Source organism: Mastomys coucha, unplaced genomic scaffold (assembly GCF_008632895.1).
Source record: "Mastomys coucha isolate ucsf_1 unplaced genomic scaffold, UCSF_Mcou_1 pScaffold7, whole genome shotgun sequence".
Classification (NCBI taxonomy): Eukaryota; Metazoa; Chordata; class Mammalia; order Rodentia; family Muridae; genus Mastomys; species Mastomys coucha.
Window position 1 is genome coordinate 25,069,465 of NW_022196913.1, and position 14,981 is coordinate 25,084,445.

Consider the following 14,981-nt stretch of genomic DNA (forward strand, 5'->3'; position numbering starts at 1 on the left):
TGGTGGTGTGGGGTGGTAGTGGGGTGTGGGGTGTTGGTGGTGGTGGTGGTGGTGGTGAGACAGAGGTTCAGTGTAGCCCAGACTGGCCTCAGACTCTCAGTCCTTCTGCCTGGGAATACATCTATGAGCCAAGAGACCCAGCTGAGATGTTCTAGGAGAGGGCAGAGAAGGAAGGAAAGGGAGAAGGAAATTCTTCTGTTATTAAGTCTCTTATTAAGTTAAACAATTTGTGCGTATACCCTGTCTTGTCACTGGCATGTAAGGGGAATTCGGTGATAGTTACTTTACTACTCTGTCTGAAAAATACAAGCCTCACTTGGAAAACAGCGCATTCTAGCATGTTCACCACCGGGTACCATTTGGCTACAGAACACACTTATGTAGCAAAGCCTAAAGGAATAGGGTTAGGGCAGGGAAGTTTGCAAGAAAGTAAAGGGGGTCTCTAAAAGTTGGATAATCTGATGTTTGTATAAGAAAAGACAGTCCAGGAGTAACACTGGTGGAGAACTTGAACAAGCAGCTAGCAGTACGGTGGTACTCCGGGACTGAAAACCTTTAACAAGAGAAACTCACATACACCACCAGGACGATGAGGGAACTGCAGGCCTGTGGAGTTCAGAGACCTATGGTCTCAACAGTTTTTTTGATTCTGCTCATTCAGACTTGAGGCTGTCTATGTTATCGAGACACCAGCACAACAGCTATTTCCTTTTTTTCTAAAGCAACAATCTCTCTTTGTATTCTTTAACAGTTTCATTCCTGGTAAGTAAATATAAATGACCTACCTAACTGATATGTTCCTATCCTTTCCTGATAATGGTTACCTGCATATCCCTTCACATGACAATTTGAAAATATTTGAAAAATAGTACAGCTGTGTCTCAAGCTGTTGTATTCAAATAATCATGTCTAGCCCAGTTAGGCACGTTAGGAAAGAGAATATTCTGGGAAAGCTGCTTACAGGATATGGAGGGTCAGTCAGCAAACCAAATGCCACCAAAGATCTTCCTCTGACATTGCAAGATTAAAAGAGCCAAATAACGAGCAATTGTTGTCATTGTTCTCACTTAACAAAGCTTCAAAGGAACATAATACCAGCTTGCTAATATGATGGCTTCTAACAGGCATGAACCAAGGATGATTTTGGTTGGATATTCTGAATATAACATTGTATACGTTTGTGAAATTGTCAAAGAACAAGTAAAAAATACTCTTTAAAAACTAGTCAAGAATCCAAATTATTGTACTTTTAATGATTATTAAAAATAAAAAAAAAGTGCTTTTCTCAATATATTAAAACACACAGAGAACAATGTTAAATGAGACTACTATACAGAGTAGTAGATGTATGTCAGTTATGATATATACATTTAGTCAGGTCTTTGGAAAACTCCAAGCAGTGCAGTAATCAGCCTGACTCTCACTGAGCATCATGAGTTCTTTTGACTGAAATTTTTCTTGGTAAACATTGTCTTTTCACTTATATGATTTCAGATACATTTAGGAAACATTAGAGAAGATCAATGCTCGTGAGAAATAAGTAGGATTTGATGAGGGAAATCTTCATTTGTGGTTCTCCTGCTGTAAATGCCAAAAATGTCTTGGGTATAATGTTGCATGAATGTGACTTTTAGTGCGTAATATGATTTAAATGTTCTCCTTTTGTTAAGGACTTTCACACATTGGTTATTAATGGCTATTGCTTTCATGTTTATCTATCAAGTTTGCTAAAGAAGGGGGCATGAATCTGTGGAGGCTGCAGTTGGACTACTCAAATGATTTATGTTATCTAACAAGAAACTACATTCCTTGAAGCCTGGGATGATCCCCTTGGCAAGGGGTGGCCCATCCTAAGCGCATGCTTCACACTGCATTGGTCCTTCCATTGGCTATCCCATTCCTCACCCTGTCTTTGGATCTTCCCCAAAGCTCTGCTGAGTCAGAACATATTGAACCTGAGGAACTGCTAGCACCTTCCTGACAAGCCTCTACAAACAGCCAGGCCTTGCCAAAATGCCACGAGTGAAGTCTAAAACATTCAATGAGGAAAACAGATCTCTGCATTATTTTGAAGTTATTCAAATCACCAGGGTTAAATGGATACATCTAGCCTGGACTATAGCCATGGAATGCAAACTCACTGGGGTTCCAGCTGCAATTCAGCACCAGCTGCTGTGCACCACAGCTTAAATGCTAATAGAGTGACGTCAGAGCCATTTGAGCTTCCTGGATACTTGCAAGGAATTCAGGAACTGTGCAAGTAATTGAGGCCCAGTTCTCTAGAGAAAAATGAGAGGAGGGAATGTTGGGGGCACAGAACAGTGCCCACATGGAGTATGGAAGCTGTATCGCCAACTGCTGTATTCAAATCATAGAGTTGTGTTGCATTTGCAGAACTGGATGTGGCAGATAGATCTGGTTCCCAGGGTGAAACCCTTCCATTGCTGGCACGTTTCAAAATGCCCTTCTCCTCCTCTATTATTTTAAGACAGGTCTCCCCATGGGTGGTAGCAAACTTCTCATCTCATTCCTGCCTTTATAAGAAAGGAACAGTTCCATCAGACCCTAAAATCTAGTTCAATTGGGGTTTCCAAGTTGGAATCACCACTTTATGGACACAGAAATGGGTGAGGGAGTAGGGGAGGGGAGGAGTACATTTCCCTCTTAATTTTTATCATGCCTTATGGCTAACCAGATCAGAAATTCTACCTGTATCTCACAAGCCATTTGCTTACTCATATCTCTGCTTAATACGGCTTAAGAGCTTTATGCATTCTATTTGCCTTTCTTGCCTTCTCTAGCAGAATTGAATACTCTCAAATCCTACAGTAAACATACATTGTAAGCAAAAAGTTATAGGGGAAAAACATAACAGACAGAGGAAGGTTTTTGTTCCATGGTGGGAGAAGAAATAGAACTGTAAGGCAGAGTAGCTGAGTCAAGGTAATACAAGAGTTTAGAGGAGAAAGTGTGCCAGCAAAGCACCAAAGGGCAACCAAGCTTTAGTTAGGGATGTCATGTTCCTCCGAGATAGCCTAAGGGCCTCAATTCATTTCTATGCCTCTGAAAGAGGTAACTCACAATCAGGCCAGATGTATGTCAAGAAGCCAACCCTTCCTGGCCATGCCCTTCCTCTTCAGCCCCACCCCACCCCCACCTCCACACATCACGCTGGAAACCACCTTGAAGTAAATGTCAAGATGGGAGAAATATGCAACACAAGACAGGGCCATGGCTGTAGTTAAACACCTGCTTGTTTCTTGGCTAATTTTGGCAAATCAATCAACATAGGTGGTGTCCAAAATCTATTTAGGTAAGCACTTCCTAGAAATTAGGTCCCTAGAAGGCTTTGTGCTAGGAGCCATTTTTAAAAGCAGTCATAGCTGGACACCAATTTCTTCCTCGAGTTCATACAAGCAAATGAGCATTCTTGTACCAACATTCCATCCAGGTCACGTGCTCTCAGCATTCTGCAATAGCCACAAGGGGCATATGTCCATTCTCTATTGCTAATTACTTCTGCAGACAAGACACACTATATAGCAGTTGGTTTTAGCTTCTGTATCTGGAAGCTCAAGGTCTAGAGGCTCCATGTAGTAATGGTGCCCTTGCTGGCAGTGCTGAGGTGATATGAAACATCACATGGTGACCAAGAGCCTCCGTGTGTGTGACTCTATGGTAGTCATATATGTGCCCTTACTTATACAGCTGGCAGTATTCAATCACAGATTTTCTCCCTAGTGGCCTTATCAGACCCTAATTACCTTCCAAAAATTCTACCTCTATATGGCATAGTCCACCTTGTTATGTTTTGTTCTCTGGATGCCTTACCCTGGGAATTGAATTCTAATATGAGTTTCAGAGGTTACAAACCATATTCACACCACAGCAGGTGTGCAAATCTGCTGAGATGACAGTGCGAGAAATGGATCTTGGGTCCCCAGAAAATGACACATCCAACAGTAGTTTTTATTCCTAATTCAGAGAGGTCCTGTGCCTCACTCTGAGTGGTCAGAGGTTGGCTTCACACTCCTATGTGATTGGCTAACTCAAAGAAGTGCAGCCAATAAGAACGGCGCGCATCCTTGAGCACATATATTGATTTCAAAATGTGCCTATCAGGGAAGAATTTGAATATTTGCTGAATGGTTTCTTTGTAGTTTTTAAACTGGAGTTTTGCCTTGTTTAACCCTCTGATGGAAAAGACAGCCCATTTTGTTTTCAGTTCCCACAATAGGTCATATTGAATATAGCTGTATATTATGAGGAAAGAAGCCACAATCTGATTCTCAGAAGTGCTTCAGACTCCCAGGGTCAGATATATCACATTATTGACTAGGGACATTCTTGCTTGACTACCAATATTATTTTGGGGACAATTACGTTTTAAGCAGTCAACTTTTTGATCTTCTCAATCGAAGAGATGTTGAAAGGTTCCCTGTTCCAAGGCATTTCTCTCAGCTGTGTGGGGCTCCACGTGCTCCTCTCGCTTCAGAGGACTAATGGCAGCCAGTGATTCTGGCTATTGTGAATTCTTGGGTGGCAGTCACAGGTGGACCATCTTCTTTAAGTGCCAAATGTCCATTGAATAATTACTACTTTATTGCTTCTTCCCTTTAGAATTCCTTCTTCAACTTGCCATCCACTATTAGCGATGAGCTCAACTGGCCCCAATTCTCTGGTGTAACTGGATTTCTGGACTCCACGAGTGGGTATGTTGGCATACTCCCATACTATTTGCGCACATACACACTGTAGCTCACCTGTATATGGAGAGAATAAGATCTGGAGCTTGCTCCCAAGATATTAAAATGAAAATTATTTTGAGTTGCTTCTAGACCATGAATGACATATACAAAATGTGCCACTGATGTGGCCCAGCCACTGCAACAAGGTCTGGTCTACAATGAGGAAGAAATGTTCCTACTGGGGGCTACAATTTACATTCAATAGAAAATACTCAAGCACACTAGTGAATTTTTCTGATTCAAGAGACAGAGCAGTTTACTTGATGTTTGATTCTAGGAACTAATATTAACAAAAATAATAGATAAAATTAATTGGGAAATCATGTGGGTCTGGGAATTATCCTAGCTTGAGTGCTCTGGGTTTGAACATAGGCCATACTCCAATAAGTCAGTTTGTTCCATATGATAGATGTTGACCAAAGTGTGTATCCCAGGACCACACCCAGCAGGGACATCTAAGATGCTATGGAGGTTTACAAGCATGCCTTCATGATAGAAAGTTCCAGGTATGAGATGTAACATCTCTCCCAACATACCAATATTTACAATTGGCAATAACTATAGGGAATATTACCGTGTTGAGAACCTTCTTTATGTAAGTAGAAGAGCGGGAGAAGCAATGACATGGCCAGCCATTTCCAGCTCAAGCATCAGCCCAGAGAACCAGAGGGCACCAGAAGTCAGGCCATGGTAAAGATAGGAGGATAAATGTGAACATACCTCATTTACCCAAAGTGCAAACAGTAGAATCTCAAGAGTCTGCCATTTGTAGTTTTAACAAGTAATTTTTTTGATTTTACAAAAACTATCACTTCTGATAAGTAATGTGTTGGTTACCTATACTCATTCACTTTAAAAAGTACTCATTAAACAGTTATCGCCAATCAGACATGGATACCATAGGAGGTGCGTCCTTTCTTGCAGTCAACTGCAATAGCAAGGTAGATGAGACAAGGAGAATACAATAGCAACCCAGGGTAGATTTGCCAATGCAGGTTTGACTCCTGTGGGAAAGTGCTCATGAAAGTTATCAACAACTTCTTGAGGTACATGACAAGGAACCCAGTCTCCAAAACAGAAGAAACCAGAAAATATAACCAACTTTTAAGAAAACACACTCATGATTCTGTAAGACCTATCTGTGAAGATAAGAAATGGAAATCTGCCTTTTCAGTTTGCTTCACTGTGAAACTTAACTGTTTTTAAACCTAGTTGTCATTCATGTAAAATTTCTAATAGTTAGTAAGTGGTGTTAGTAGAGGGTAATCCTTATGAGAAGTCAGAAGTAGCTATATGCCACACACCATACAGAGTTCCACAGAGATTATCTTGTTTTATTTCACTTCGCAGCTAAGGATCTAAAGTCAAAGTAGGCATATTTAAAAGCTTGACCAAGGTCACACAACTAATACAAGTGGGTAGGGTAGGAAAGGAAGGGCCCCCAACTCAGAGCTCCCACCGTACATTGCTACTTTCATATGAAAGTGAGTCTCTCCAGCCACTGTCACTTTGAGTAGATGGTCTTGGAAAATGTAAGTAAAGTGCAACTCAGTCCAGTTACCTGTGTATGGAAATACATGGAAATTTTCCTTAGTTGATGTTTATGTGTTAATAATACCAAGAACTGTTTGGGTTTCTCTTTCTTCGCTTGCAAGCTTGAATTCATAGAGGAATAGTATAAATTTCAGCCATCCTTTAACCTCAGGAAGTTGCCAAGAAGGAAATACCAGGCTGGTGTTTAACACTAAGTAGTTTACATCTTTACTAGATCTGTAGGAAGTACAGCTTAGAGAGGCATTGGAGAAGCTGAGATTCTTAATTATTCTGGCCTATTTCTTCAATGGAAGGAAATGAATCCTGGACACCTGGCTCACCAGTGAATGTGGTCACACAACCTGGTGATCCTTTGCTAGTCTACAGAGCCAGCTCTACCTGATTTCCCCAATATCCTCTGCCTTTTTTAGTGCCTAATACTGAATTTTGTCTTGGGGTGAATGGAACCTATCCCTGTGGAAGAGGTCCTATGTGCTTTCCATCCTCCACCTATACAATCTGTCCTTATGCTTAGCCCAGATCCTGCCTCTAGACCCTAGCCCTGAGCTCTGCTTCTCAGGCAATAGAATTCTTTCTTATTGAAAAGGTTACAGGTATGTTGCTGTCTTGCTAGAGAGTTTCTCTGTAGCTATGCCTAAAGCTTTGTTGGGATAAGAAGATTGCCATGTAAAAACATTTTTCAAAAGTCTTACTATGCTTAAATGTGCAAGAAGTGTAAACCAGGTGGCCAGTCTTTGATGGTCAGTGGAAGGTGGTCAGTCTTTGACAGTCAGTGGAAGGTGGCCAGTCTTTGACGGTCTGGAAGTCTCTGGAAGTCTTGACCCAGATCCTGCAAAGATGGTGCTGACTCGAGTTTCACTCTTCACCTTGTGCACACTGTCTCCCTGATGGCTGTGAGATCTGTGAGACACCCCAACACTAGAGCCACTCAGAATGTAAAATGAAGCAATTTGTAGAACTTTATGGAGCTAGGTATCAGATGCTACCCCTGAGTAGATGGTTCCAGGTGGTAGAAGAAAGCAAACTGAGCAAACTATGTGGAATAAGCAGGTAAGTAGCATTCTTCTATGGCCTCTACTTCAGTTCCTGCCTCTAGGTTCCTGCCTTGAGTTCCAGAAAATTGTACAAACCTGCTTCCTCATTTCTTTCCACATATAACTCAAACACACTAGCAGTGGTTTTTCCTAAATCTAACTATACACATTATACTACATTGTGTTTTGCTTTGTATTGATTTGTATTGTTTTGTTTGCTTGGTATTTTTTGTTTTTTGTTTTTGTTTTTGTTTTTTTTAGAACAGTAGTATTTGGTTTTACTCTAAGTCTCTGGATTATCTAGTCTCAGGTTCTTGGTCACCCAAGCAGTGTCACATACAGGTTCCATCTCATGGAGTGGACCCTAAATCAAATCAGATATTGCTTAGTTACTCCCACAAGCTTTGTTCCACCATTGCACTAAAATATCTTGCAGGCAGGACATCATTATAGATTAAAGAGTTTATGATCGGCTTGGTGTTTACATTTCTCCATTGGTACTTGTTAATCCCAAAGATTGGAGGAGAAAGACCATCAACCCAAATCATCATGGTCAACCAATTAAAGCAAGCTATTTTATTTGTACACACAGTCTGCCTCTCCATAAACCAGGGTTTGAGTGGTCAACCTAGGATGTGACAAAAGTTATGGTGCCAAAAACCATGAGGTAACACACCAAGATATTGCAAGGCAAAAATTGTATTTTTATGGCCAAGCCAAGCTTACAGTCCCCTTAGTGGGAGGATGAAATGGCATCCAAACTGTAGCAGAGGAATTCTTACATGGGCCCTTTATGACTTTTGCAAGCAAAGCAAAGCTTAACAGAAGTGAAACTTTCATGATTAACATTTAGCATAAACGCATTGTTACAAGTTTTAATGTTCTTGTGGAAAGCTCGTTTGGAAAGCCTCTTTCACCAAATCAAGTCCACCTGGTTTTCAGAAGGTCTTTGTGGTCTATTGGTTTGGAAAACAGTCTGCACCATAGGAACACAAATCTCATTTTACCTGAGAAATACAAGTACACATATGAGGACTTTGGAGACAAGTCTGCAAGCTAAACAATAGAGAGAATGGGGACCCTGTTAATATCAATAGTGAAGGCAGAAATAGGGGAGTCAGCTTCTAACAATGAATCCAGGGCTTTTGTAACTCAGGGGTAGGAGGTTTCCAAATGGGGAAGATGGCAGCATTACAAGAGCAGACAGACGATAGCAGCTGGTCAAGCCAAGGTTATCTATCTCAACAGCCAGTCATAACAAGGGAGTCATATCGTGGGTACTCATATAACCTTTTGAAACAGAAGTAGCCTCGCAAAGTGGTTATAAACAACTTTTTGAAACTATGATTGCCATTCCTAGAGCATGCAGTACAGAATCATTTGTAGTTAAAGTTAAATGGGGGTCTGGGGGAATGGCCCAGTCCTTGAGGAACAGGGGTTTAATCATAAACAGAAATGAACCTAGTTTTTGTCTGGTACTATACGATGACCTTTAAGCCTAAAATGGAGACACGCTGGTTCTTCACAGTGTACAAAGTGTCTCCCTCTGCCAAAGACTCTAGAATGTAGAAATGAAAGTTCTCTGTAGGCACCAACTTGAATTTTGCGTGTTCAGTGAGCTGCCTAGATGTTGCCTTCAGCAATGGGGCCGTGCTGTCAGTTTCTGGAGAGCAACCTATATCTTGACAACAGCCTGTGTTGTTTGGGGGTTTTCCTGGGACCCTTTAGCCAAGAACCCAACAAGATGTACCCAATCCTGGTTCTGAAAGCTTCACTTGATGACGAGAAGGCCAGTTGAGGCTCTGCCTCTTCAATATTTATCTTAATTTTAGCTGTTTCTCCTTGTAATCTCTCTTATCCCTTTCTCTCTTTTCCCTCCCACTTAATCCTCTATTCCAGTCCCTCATTTATCCATCCTTTCTAAAATATACTTATTTCTCATCATTTAGGAGACAAGGAAGTCCAAGGTGAAGGTGCTGGCTTCAGTGGTGGGCCTTCTTATTGTGTTCTTATGTAGCAAGGGAGGGCATTACATGACTAGTCCCAGGCAGCCTATTAACTCAAGTCTCTTCTTATAAAACCACTGATTCCACCACAGCATCTCCATTCTTGCGACTTTACCCAACCCTAGTTATCTCCCTAAAGCACCTTCTCTAAATACCATCAACAAGTGAATTTGGGGATTAAGTTTCCAGTCCATGAACTTTCTGGGAACAAATTAAAACCATAGCAACATTTCATTCTGGAAATGCCATCCAGCTGTGAGTTGTGTGGAAGTCATCCTTGTTCTGAGTATTGTTATCTATAAAAACCTGCCTGCTAGTGCTGCTTACTCAGTGGGACTCTGCGTGCTGTCTGCCATATTTCTAAGGCAGTTAATGACACACTGCATAGCTGGCTATTCTTGTGCTTGAAACTTGTGCCTCTGCACACTGTGGGCCTCTGGCTATCTTTTCAGTAACTGTTCCTAAGTATTACACCTGTGGTCCCTGTCATTCAGCTAGAATGATAAACAGGCTAACTCCTATTTATTAAAAAGAAAATCCTCTGCTTGGGGTCTCAGTTACAATTGATTCCTCCAGTAAGGAGAAAAGTTAGGAGCTGACACTCTCAGTGTGTATCACCATTCGATACACCCCTAACGGATGGCACTACTCTTAAACCATCTTATACGCCATCATGTAACTTATACCTGCAGATAATCTATGCGAGAAGATTATTCTTTTTAAAAATCTTTTATGCATTGCTGTTTTGCTTGTATGTATGTTTGTGTGAGGGTGTCAGATCTCCTGGAGCTGGAGTTATAAACAGTTGTGAGCTGCCATGTGGTTGCTGGGAATTGAACCAGGCTCCTCTGGACAAGACAAATTAATATCCACGACAAATTAATGTCTGGTTGAGGTTCTTTCTGGTAGAAAGAAGACAAATAAAAAATATTGAGGTCACTCACTTAGCTAGAATGTACGAATTTCTGAGTGACCTAGCTGGTATTTTGTCATCTGGACACAAGCTAGAGTTGTCTGGGAAGAGAGAACCTCAATTGATGAGATTTTCCTAGAATATTGCCTATAAGCAAGTCTCTAGGACATTTTCTTGACTGATGTGGGAAATCCCAGTCCACTGTTGGAGCTCAGAGGCTCAGTGCCGTCCCTGAGCAGGTGGTTCTGAGTTGTATAAGAAAGAAGGCTGGGCTGGGTATGGAGGAAAGGCCACTAAGCAACATTCCTCCATGGTCTCCGCTTCAGTTCCTGCCTCGGGGTTCTTGCCTGGAGTTCCTATCTTGGCTTTCCTCAGTGGATTGTGAGTCTTTTCTCCCCAGGCTGCATTTGGTCAGTGTTTAGTCACAGCGGAGGAAAGCAGACAGAGACATTGTGTCTGATACCTAGCACTACAAAAATAATAGATAGATAGATAGATAGATAGATAGATAGATAGATAGATAGATAGATAGATAATTTAAAGAGCAGTAGTATAGACCAGTGGGAGGTGTAGTTTGGACACTTAGGACAGACTTCAGACTTCGTAGAGTTCTTCATTCAGGACCTTGCGAATGTGCTCTCTGGCATCTATACTCAGCCTTGCAGCGAGTACGAGCAATAGTATTTAACAATATACCTCATAAAAGTACAAGCATGAAGTTCATAAGAGAGGCTTCTATCTTTCCCTTCTCTGTCAACTGGTTTACCCTCTCAGAATATAGTTTGTCTCTCACAGCTGAAGACAAATGATAGCACCAACATACCTCAAAACCCGAACATGACCCCTCAGTCCTAATGTATTTTGAGTTCCTTTAATTGTGTTGCTATTAAAAATATCTGTTCCCCTCACTCGAGCTTCAGAAATTCAGTAAGCAGCTGGCCTTAGAATAATGTGATTTTTCTTTTTTTCTCCAGTGTGACTCAAGAACCAGCTAAGTAAATGGGATAAAGCAACGGCAGGCGTTGGCAGCTAGATAGTGGAAAGGAGACTTAAGTGTAAACGAAAAGTATTTTTATAAGATAAGAAAGACTACCCGAGTGCAGATAACTTTCAAACACAGTTTTGTGCAACAACAACAAAAATCCTATCTTTAAGATGAAAAGCAGTACCAAAATATGCGCTAGTGGGGCGGGGTGTCTCATTTGAAAGCAACATCTAAAATCCCAAAGCATTCACAGCAGAGTGGAACAAAGCCTGCATTCTCTGTTACAAGATGCCCCTCTGTATCTCCTACCCAGGATGGAAACTATGCCTTCTTGGCCTCTTGCACGTTCAGTGGTAGAAGGAAAAGGATCCTGCTGTATGTCAGGCTTTAGCTGCTTTGCAGCCACTTCTTGAGGAAAAGGACTGCTCATTCTCCTCTACTCACATGTCTTTTTCAAGTCTTAGCCAACCTGTCCTTTTAAGATAAGAGGTAGACAACATGAAACATTCTCAGACCTATGTTTGACAAAGGCAGAGTTTGTGAGCAGTAAGGACAGGCTTGCATACAGTAAGTCCTGCATGTGAGATACTGGATGGCTCTAAGAACATCAACAAAAACATCCCCCTGTCATTACTGCCATGACTATTAGCACTGTGTCCATACCCTTCCTTCACAGGAAAATAAGTGAACCCAACAGTTAACAACAGTAACTGCCTGGTGTTTCAGCATTTATCGAATGACAGGAACCAAATGCTTCCTACGTTAGTGAGGTATATTTGAGGGTCATAAGCACTCATTCTTTCTTATAACCTACTGCGTCTAATTAGTTCTGTCTGTATGTATGTACACGGCTGTGGTGTCAACCAGTGGGACATGAGCAACCTACCATTAGCCATATCCCAAAAGAAGAGTTGCTCATCCTCCCACAACAGCCATCATCACCTGCCAATAGCACCTCAGGTCAGAGTAGGTCCTAGTGAGGCCCTCCCCTGTCCCGCTGGAATCTTAACTGACTTGATCTTATGTCAGACTTATTCAGGGAACCACAGCTGCTCTGAGTATGTGTGTGCAACAGCCAGGTCATGTCCAGACAACAGGATCTCACAGCTCGCTCTACTCCCCATACCCTGGTTTGGTGTTTTTGTTTGTTTGTTTTGTTTTGTTTTGTTTTTACATTTCAAATGTTATTCCCTTTCCTGGTTTTTCCTCTGTAAGTCCCTGGTTCCATCCTCGCCCACCCACCCCCGCTTTAATTAGGGTGCTCTTCCTCCAACCCAGCCATTCCCACCTTGCCAACCTGGCATTCCCCTACACTGGTGCATAGAGCTTTCACAGAACCAAGGGCCTCTCCTCCCATTAAAGACAGACAAGGCCATCCTCTGCTACATATGCAGCTGGAGCCATGGGTCCCTCCAAGGGTACTTTTTTTTGGTGGTTTAGTCCTTGAGAGTTTTCCTTTGAGAGAGCTCCTTTGTCAAAGATCAAGTGACCATAAGTGTGTGGGTTCATTTCTGTATCTCCAATTCTATTCCATTGATCTACCTGCCTGTCTCTGTACCAATATCATACAGTTTTTATAACTATTGCTCTGTAATACAGCTTGAGGTCAGGGATGGTGATTCCCCCCAGAAGTTCTTTTATTGTTGAGAATAGTTTTTCCTATCCTGAGTTTTTGTTATTCTAAATGAATTTGCAAATTGCTCTTTCTAACTCTATGAAGAATTGAGTTGGAATTTTGATGGGGATTGCATTGAATCTGTAGATTGTATTCAGCAAGATGGCCATTTTTACTATATTAATTCTGCCAATTCATGAGCATGGGAGATCTTTTCATCTTCTGAGATCTTAGATTTCTTTCATCAGAGACTTGAAGTTCTTGGTTTTAGTTTTTTGAGACAGGGTTTCTCTGTGTAGCCCTGGCTGTCCTGGAACTCACTCTACAGACCAGGCTGGCCTCGAACTCAGAGATCCACCTGCCTATATCTCCCAAGTGCTGGGATTAAAGATGTGCGCCACCACTGCCTGGCTGAGACTTGAAGTTCTTGTCATACGATATTTCACTTGCTTAGCTAGAGTCACACTAAGGTATTTTATATTATTTGTGACTATTGAAAAGGGTGTCATTTCCCTAATTTCTTTCTCAGCTTGCTTATCCTTTGAGTATAGGAAGACTACTGACTTGTTTGAGTTAATTTTATATCCAGCCACTTTGCTAAAGTTATTTATCAGGTTTAGGAGTTCTCTGGTAGAGTTTTGGAGGTCACTTAAGTATACTATCATATCATCTGCAAATAATGATAATTTGACTTCTTCCTTTCCAATTTGCATCCTTTTGACCTCCTTTTGTTGTCTAATTGCTCTTGCTAGGACTTCAAGTACTATATTGAATGGGTACTCTTGTCTAGTCCCTGATTTTAGTGGGATTGCTTCAAGTTTCTCTCCAGTTAGTGTATTGTTGGCTACTGGTTTGCTGTATATTGCTTTTACTATGTTTAGGTATAGACCTTGAATCCCTGATCTTTCCAAGACTTTTATCATGAAGGCATGTTGGATTTTGTCAAATGCTTTCTCAGCATCTAATGAAATGATCATGTGGGGGGTGTTTTAGTTTGTTTATATAGTGGATTACATTGATGGATTTCCATATATTGAACCATTCCTTCATCCCTGGGATGAAGTCTACTTGATCATGATGGATGATCATTTTGATGTGTTCTTGGATTCATTTTTTGAGAATTTTATTGTGTATTAATGCATCGATATTCATAAGGGAAATTGGTATGAAGTTCTCTTTCTTTATTGTGTCTTTCTGTGGTTTAGGTATCAGAGTAATTGTGGCTTCATAAAACAAATTGGGTAGTGTTCCTTCTATTTCTATTTTGTGGAGTTGTTTGAATAGTATTGGTATTAGGTCTTCTTTGGAGGACTGATAGAACTTTGCAATGAACACGTTTGATCCTGGCCTTTTCTTGGTTGGGAGACTATTAATGACTGCTTCTATTTCTTTAGGGGTTATGGGACTGTTTAGATTGTTTATCTGATCCTGATTTAACTTTGGTACCTGGTATCTGTCTAGAAAATAGTCGATTTCCTCCAGATTTTCCAATTTTGTTGAGTATAGGCTTTTGAAGTAGGATCTGATGAGTTTTTTTGGATTTCTTCAGTTTCTGTTGTTATATCTCCCTTTTCATTTCTGATTTTGTTGATTTGGATACTGTCTCTGTGCCCTCTGATTAGTCTGGCTAAGGGTTTATATATCTTGTTGCTTTTCTCAAAGAACCAGCTCATGGTTTGGTTGATTCTTTGAATAGTTCTTTTTGTTTCTATTGGGTTGATTTCAGCCTTGGGTTTGATTATTTACTGCAATTTACTCCTCTTGGGTATATTTGCTTCTTTTTATTCTAGAGCTTTCAGATGTGCTATCAAGCTGCAAGTGTATGCACTCTCCAGTTTCTTTTTGGAGGCACTCAGAGTTATGAGTTTTCCTCTTAGCACTGCTTTTATTATCTCTCATAAGTTTTGGTATGCTGTACCTTCATTTTCATTAAACTCTAAAAAGGCTTTAATTTCTTTCTTTATTTCTTCCTTGACCAAGTTATGATTGAGTAGAGCATTTTCCAGCTTCCATGTGTATGTCGTTTTTCTGTTGTTTTTGTTGTTATTTAAGACCAGCCTTTGTCAATAGGACAAAACAGCAACCAACAAATTGGGAAAAGATCTTTACCAACCCTATATCTGATA

At 40.9% G+C, this 14,981-nt stretch overlaps 1 protein-coding gene across 3 annotated transcripts in view; it reads left to right on the forward strand.

Annotated features, from left to right (window-relative positions):
• The window catches only part of Aoah (acyloxyacyl hydrolase), a 251,423-nt gene that overhangs the window by 156,559 nt on the left and 79,883 nt on the right, over positions 1-14,981 (forward strand). For all 3 annotated transcript variants that reach the window (XM_031359270.1, XM_031359271.1, XM_031359272.1), the window contains one exon: positions 4,621-4,712. In XM_031359270.1, the coding sequence (XP_031215130.1) occupies positions 4,621-4,712 (92 nt within the window). The remainder of the gene's footprint in view (positions 1-4,620; positions 4,713-14,981) is intronic.